The sequence below is a fragment of the Gavialis gangeticus genome, unplaced genomic scaffold (assembly GCF_001723915.1).
Source record: "Gavialis gangeticus isolate Ggan-Ray unplaced genomic scaffold, GavGan_comp1, whole genome shotgun sequence".
NCBI classification, from domain to species: domain Eukaryota; kingdom Metazoa; phylum Chordata; order Crocodylia; family Gavialidae; genus Gavialis; species Gavialis gangeticus.
Window position 1 is genome coordinate 46,063,105 of NW_017729030.1, and position 6,132 is coordinate 46,069,236.

Sequence of the window (6,132 nt, forward strand, 5' to 3'; positions counted from 1 at the left end):
TCCCAGCCCCAGCCCCAGCCCCAGCCCCAGCCCCAGCCCCAGCCCCACTCCCTCCCTCCCCCTCTGCAGGGGTCTCAATAAATATAAAGGGGTACATGAGCTGAAAATTTGAGACAAAAGGGGTACACTTGTTAAAAAAGATTGAAAACCCCTAGCAGATCATCACGGCCCCTTTAGCTGAGCCCCAGGGCTGTTCCAAATCTCCCATTAGTTGGCAGGAACTGCCCCAGGACTGGAATTAGCTGGCTGATAATCAGCTGATCAGGACAGCCCCACAGTTTGAACCTGATCTACCAGTCCCTGGCAGCTAACAAGAGATTGGGACAGTCCCAGGGCAAGAAACCCAAGGCCTTCCCAATCTCCTGTCAGCTGGCAGGGACTGCCCTGGGACTGGATTTCCAAGGTGGTCCCTGACAGCTGATTGAATGGCCCAGAGACCCAAGCTCCAGACAGGGTCCTCATTAGCTGGCAGGGACTACACAAGGGTTTGAGTGCCAGGTGGTCCCTGCCAGCTGACAACTAGCTGATTGGGACAGCTTCTGGGTTCAAGCCCTGTGGCTGTCCTGATCAGTCATCATCAGTGAGAGGTTACTATACAACATATAGATATTGTTCTTATATTACCAGATTGTTTCTATGAACTTATTGCTTACCCTCTTTGGTAAAAAAAGAGGGCTAGCATCAGAGCATGCCAAAAATTTCTTTGATGTTATAAGTGCAATATTAAGTCAACTACTCTACTCTCAATTAATCATCCTATAGTGTCTGCAGGCTAATAAAAGGACTTGGTTAAAAAAAAAACCACACACACAATGAAACAAGCTTTGTGTGGATTTGGACTGTGCTCCCACATGGTGGAGTTTATACAATGTATATGATATGATACACAATTGCCATCCAAATATTATGATGTCTATAGGTGAGTCACAGGGTCTGACTCACAGGATCAGACCATGTGAGTCAGATGTCAAGTTCATATACCATATATGGTTCATTAGTTGAAATAACTCAAGTCTACATTAGATTGGAGTTTTGAGGTTGGTGGTTAAGGCAAATAAGGGAAGACAAAGAAGAAAAAAGGTAAGATTTTATGTAGTATCTAAAGGTTATAGATCCCTGTCTGCAGCATTATTTTTTTTATAAAGTCAGTCCTGCTCCCATAATTCTACTCATCCTCCATCCACAGACTGGAGATGTCTTAGGAGTGCAGTAGGATGAGCTAACATCTCTGTGATTTAGAAAGAGTTGGAAAAGGGACCCGGCATATTGAGATGGAAGCAGTGTTCAGGTGGCTGCTCATAACAGCTGCCTGCTGCTGGTGGAGTTCCAGCCCCCTTAGTATTTCAGAATGCTACGTCATTTGGATGATTTGCTTGGCCAGGACCGAGTACAGAAATAGGAGATACACTTACATCATTTCAATCCTGTTCCTTTTCAACCCTTATGCACCCTAGTGCATAACCAAAGTGCAGTTTGATCCCAGCTTTCAGTTACCTAAATAGTGTGTAGAACCAACCCTATTATACTTTTTTGGAAAGTAAGTACCCCAATTATAGCAAAAGGGAGATGTTTGCATAACCCTGGAGGGTGATCCTAGTCTTACACTGGGGGACACTTATACACCCAGAGGAGGTAACAGAATAATTCCTACACTTTATTTAGGTAACTCAGAGTTGGTCACAAGCTGTACTTTGGTTATGAACTAGGTGACAGAATATTCTGCCTTAAGTGACTGACCTGAGAAGGAGGCAATGGGAAGACAGGCAGAAAGCACCAGCTGCATGTAGCTTGAGGATTGGGGAGGTTACCACAATATATGAGATGCACTGTGGGTCTCACTGCCAAAGGAGAATGGTAGTGTCTGCAGAACATTTGTGAAGAGTAATATATACAGCAGAGAACAGGAGGATGGCTGCCCTTATGGCCTGTGAATAAGGCTGTTCATTGCAACTGGAAGCTCATATTGAACATGCAAATGAGGTAGGGTGATCTCTTTACTGTAACCTGTCCTAACCCCTACAATGTTTGTTACCATTTGTTGTCATATCATGTGTTCACTTAGGTGTCTCAGAGGTGGAGCACTGACTTACCTGTCTACAACAGAGCCACGTTTAAGGAATAAATGACTACCATTGCACTTCATTGGTGTTATATAGGTAAAGAAGAGCAACTATGATGTAGTTACTGATCCTTCTTAATAAAATCAGCCTCTCCCTATTGAAGGAGAGGACAACTGAAAAAAACAACAACTCACCGATGAAAGATGTCTCTCCCAGGTATCCCCTGCGCTTAAGAGTCACCTCCAGGAACTTGGAGTCCTCATCTACAACATAGTATTCTTTCTCTAGTGAAATCCAAGCCCAGTTCAGACGAAAGGGTTGCCTCTTTAGCTTGTTCCCTGCTGTAATTCATGGGAATAACAGAAATATCAGGATAAAGCACTTGAATGTCAAATGAAGGCTACAATTCTCTCTGAGTGTCTTTTACATGCATTTCCAATGACATCCAGACTTTCCCCCCCTCGTCTATGTACACCTGGGAAAAGAGGCACCCAAATGTGAAATACTGAATGCTCCATTGTAAGCTTACCTCAAAGGTGCTAAGTTCATCCTTCATAGGTGCTTTTGCTGTTCTAACAGCACCAAAAAACTAGACATGATTGGAATTTAGCCTGCTCTTTTAAAAATGTTTGCAGTACTCTTAGTATTGCATGGTAAAGTTATCACATACGGAATTATCTGTTCAATAATCTAGATGTGCAAAATGCACTGAAGTTGTGATTAAGTGTCCCTTTTTACTACTAGGAAAATATATGTTAGTTAACATGTCAGATAGTCCTGCCCACATAAAAGAAAAAAAATTGTGGGGGAGCTGGAGGGGGGAGAGGAAAAAGGAAAAGAAAAAGTTAAACAAATCACCCACAAAGAATCATCTTCATTTTTTTTAGCTGAGCAATTCAAACCGCCAACAACTAGCATTATTATACATTCTCAAGCCCTTAAACCATTTTTGTGACTAATTTCTTTGCTCTCTCCAATTTTCTAACATCCTTGTTAAAAAGGGCCAGTTTCAGCAATTATCTGTATTAGTGGTGCTCAACCTTTTTGCCCTGTGGATCAGATGAGAAGGGCCCAGTCTGATGATGGCTAGGAAATGGTATTTAGAAGTTTGCTTTTGGTAATTGGCTTATAGGTAAAGTAGATATGTATTAGAATAATGGTCCAACAGCAACATCAAGAGTTAATTGATTTCTAAATGCCTGTCTGTGACAAAAGTTTCTTCAAAGCCTGCTACATCTGATACAGGCAAGCAGCAAGCAGATGCATAGGCTGGGAATTGAAGCCATTTACTACATGGTTCCATAACAAGGTGGTGCCAGGTCACAGTACCCAACTGCAGAGCCCTTAGGCTTTCTGGTTTTGGGGTAACAGACCAAATTAGGATGTGTGTATGAAACAAAGGGTTTGTGAAACAAAGGATTATGCTGACAGGACAGAACATGGACAGTATGATGACCACTGAGAGGCCAAGAACAATTATACTGTCAAGAATCAATGGCAATTTGTGATTTGCTTCTACAGTGCATGTGTTCCACAAGTCAAAATAAAAACTCATATGCTAAGAACATATGAACATTCTCTACTTGTATCAGCGCTACATATACAATTAAATGTTCAACATCTTCGTAATTTTAAAAATGATGCACACTGATATTGCAAAATAGCCATGCTTTTCTCATTCAAATTCAAGAGGGTTTTTTTGCTGTAACTGATGAATAAATGAAACTCATCCAGGTTGGGGCTAGAATGAATACAGGAATTTTTGCATTAAAATCGAAAGCCCCGATTCTGATTTCATTTAATGGCCAAACCATTGCAATGAAATAAAATTACCCCGCTGACTTCAGTGATGCAAGATCAAGTCCTTACACCAACACCAAAGGATCAATTCAAACTCCATGGCACACACAAGGGGTACCTGACAAAAATCACGTGAAGGACTCCTGCTGACCAGAGTGTGAATTAGACTGGGCTGTAAATCAGGAGCAACTCTAATTTAAAGAAGATTAAAAAGTAAAGATTCTGTAGCAGTTTAAAACCGAAGCAAGCATGTTTTATATAGAAAAAATTATTTCGTCATCTGACTTTGTTTGACATTTCCACCTTGTAGTCAATTACACTGTTAAGCAAAAAAGCCTGACCAACATTTTTATGGCACCTTAGAAACAGCATTCATCAATGAAGAATTTTTGCAGATAACCTTTATTATTAGCTACAGTCTAATGGCATTAGCAAACTGGAGTCTTTTTGAATGGCTGTTTAGTTACTGCTCTGGCTGACACAGCATCATAATGTCTGGTCTGAAAAATTATCTCTAAAAACAATCCAGATGTGCTTCTTGGTGGCTTTGTGTATCCTCAGAAACATCTCAATAAATCACATTATTGCTTCTGCCACAAAATGCTTTTCAATGTGATTAATGGTCACTCCAGAAGTTGTTCTTGGTTACTATTTGACAGATCCTCCCCCGCTCCCCTTTCTGTATCCTTATCTAATCAAGTGACAACTTTCTCTTTTTTAAACACGAGCTACCCTGAACTGCTAAAGCCTAATTAGCTTGGAAGTAGAAGACCAGAGCAAAAAGAATAGAGACAGCATGATTTAGGATAATTTTTTTAATACAAAGAGAAACTACTTAAGAAAAAAAACGTTTGGCTAGTAGGGTGAATAAACATTGCAGGTGCATGGACAGATGGAAATTGTCAGGTGCTTAATCCAGTGTAAAATAAACTGGCATAATTCAAATTACTGAGCATTCACAGTAAAAAAATGATATGTGCAAGTTGCAAGTTAAGACACTGCAGAGACTGGTATTACAGAGATGGTGTAATTACAACATCTGGAAACACCTGTTTCTAATCATGAATATGGCCATATTCAATGTCCACATTTGCTTTGTAAAAGATTTCCTCCTTCAAATAACAAAGGAGAGCAATAGAGATTTTGGTCCACACTTCTATGGGTAGCTGCAGAAAACAAAAATGGATAACAAGGGAGCATTGTATCAACTTTCTCAGGCCTTTGCAATTTGATCATTGTAAATAGAGAAGAAGGAAAGGGCAATTAATTTGCTAGTCATGGCCCCTTTGTGTCTTGAAGCTTGATTCCACTGTGTTCGGGTGGCTTGAGATGCCTCATGGAATTTCTTCATTGGCCACATTCCACACCAACCAGATGTATTAGTAACAGTTGTGATAAATACATTTTATCACAAAGCTCATTTGTTTATCACGTGTCTGTGTGTACATGCATATGTGCATGTGCGAACAAATATACACATGTAGATATAATACAAGTCTCATTTATATGGTGACAGGGCTTTAAAAACTGCATTTGACATACCTGATTAAAAAAGGGTAAAGTAAAGCAGCCAAAAGTTACTATTACCCATGCCAGAGATTTAGGGTTTGATGCTGCTTCATCTTCCTCTACCAGAGGGCGAAAGGCAGCTAGAACGAGAAAGCAGCGAAGCTATCCCCACCAGCTTTATTCCAGAACCTTTGTGCAGAAGGAAAATTCCACTAGTCACTGCTGGACAGAATATTTTAGGTTTATGCAGCAAAATAAAATGGATAAATCAGATGAGGGAAAAAAACTGACCATAACAAGTTATGACTACGTTTAAAAAAAAAACAAAAAACACCTTACCTGCCTGGTAGGGGTGTGCGAAATGGGCCCTATTCAACTGAGATGCAGCCTGAATTGGGGACAGTGATTCGATTCATTGATTCAGGGATCACTGTCCTTGATTCGATTCAGCCTAATCTGAATTTGAAGAGTCTATGCTGATTTAGAGAATCAGTGATTTGGCCATAGACACAGCTTTAAATGCTTTTCTACATACCTAGAGGTACCAGGTGTGGCTTATGAACACTGCAATGCTGGGGCAGATGGAGCATCCCACAGGAGCGTGGCCCCCCCCCACGTGCTTGGCAGCGAACCTGGAAGTGGACTGGAAGTACTTCTGGTCCACTTTTGGGGCCTCTGGGGAGCGTGCTGGACCCCCCCCCATGCTTCCCCAGCTTGGCGATCGGCTTGGGGGGGTGGACCCTGGGTGCCTCCCCAGACCCAG

At 41.3% G+C, this 6,132-nt stretch overlaps 1 protein-coding gene across 1 annotated transcript in view; it reads right to left on the bottom strand.

Moving 5' to 3' along the window:
- LOC109300949 (FRAS1-related extracellular matrix protein 2-like) overlaps nt 1–6,132 on the bottom strand; it is a 112,397-nt gene that overhangs the window by 70,970 nt on the left and 35,295 nt on the right. The window contains exon 3 of the mRNA XM_019521837.1: nt 2,255–2,401. Coding sequence (XP_019377382.1) covers nt 2,255–2,401 — 147 coding nt within the window. The remainder of the gene's footprint in view (nt 1–2,254; nt 2,402–6,132) is intronic.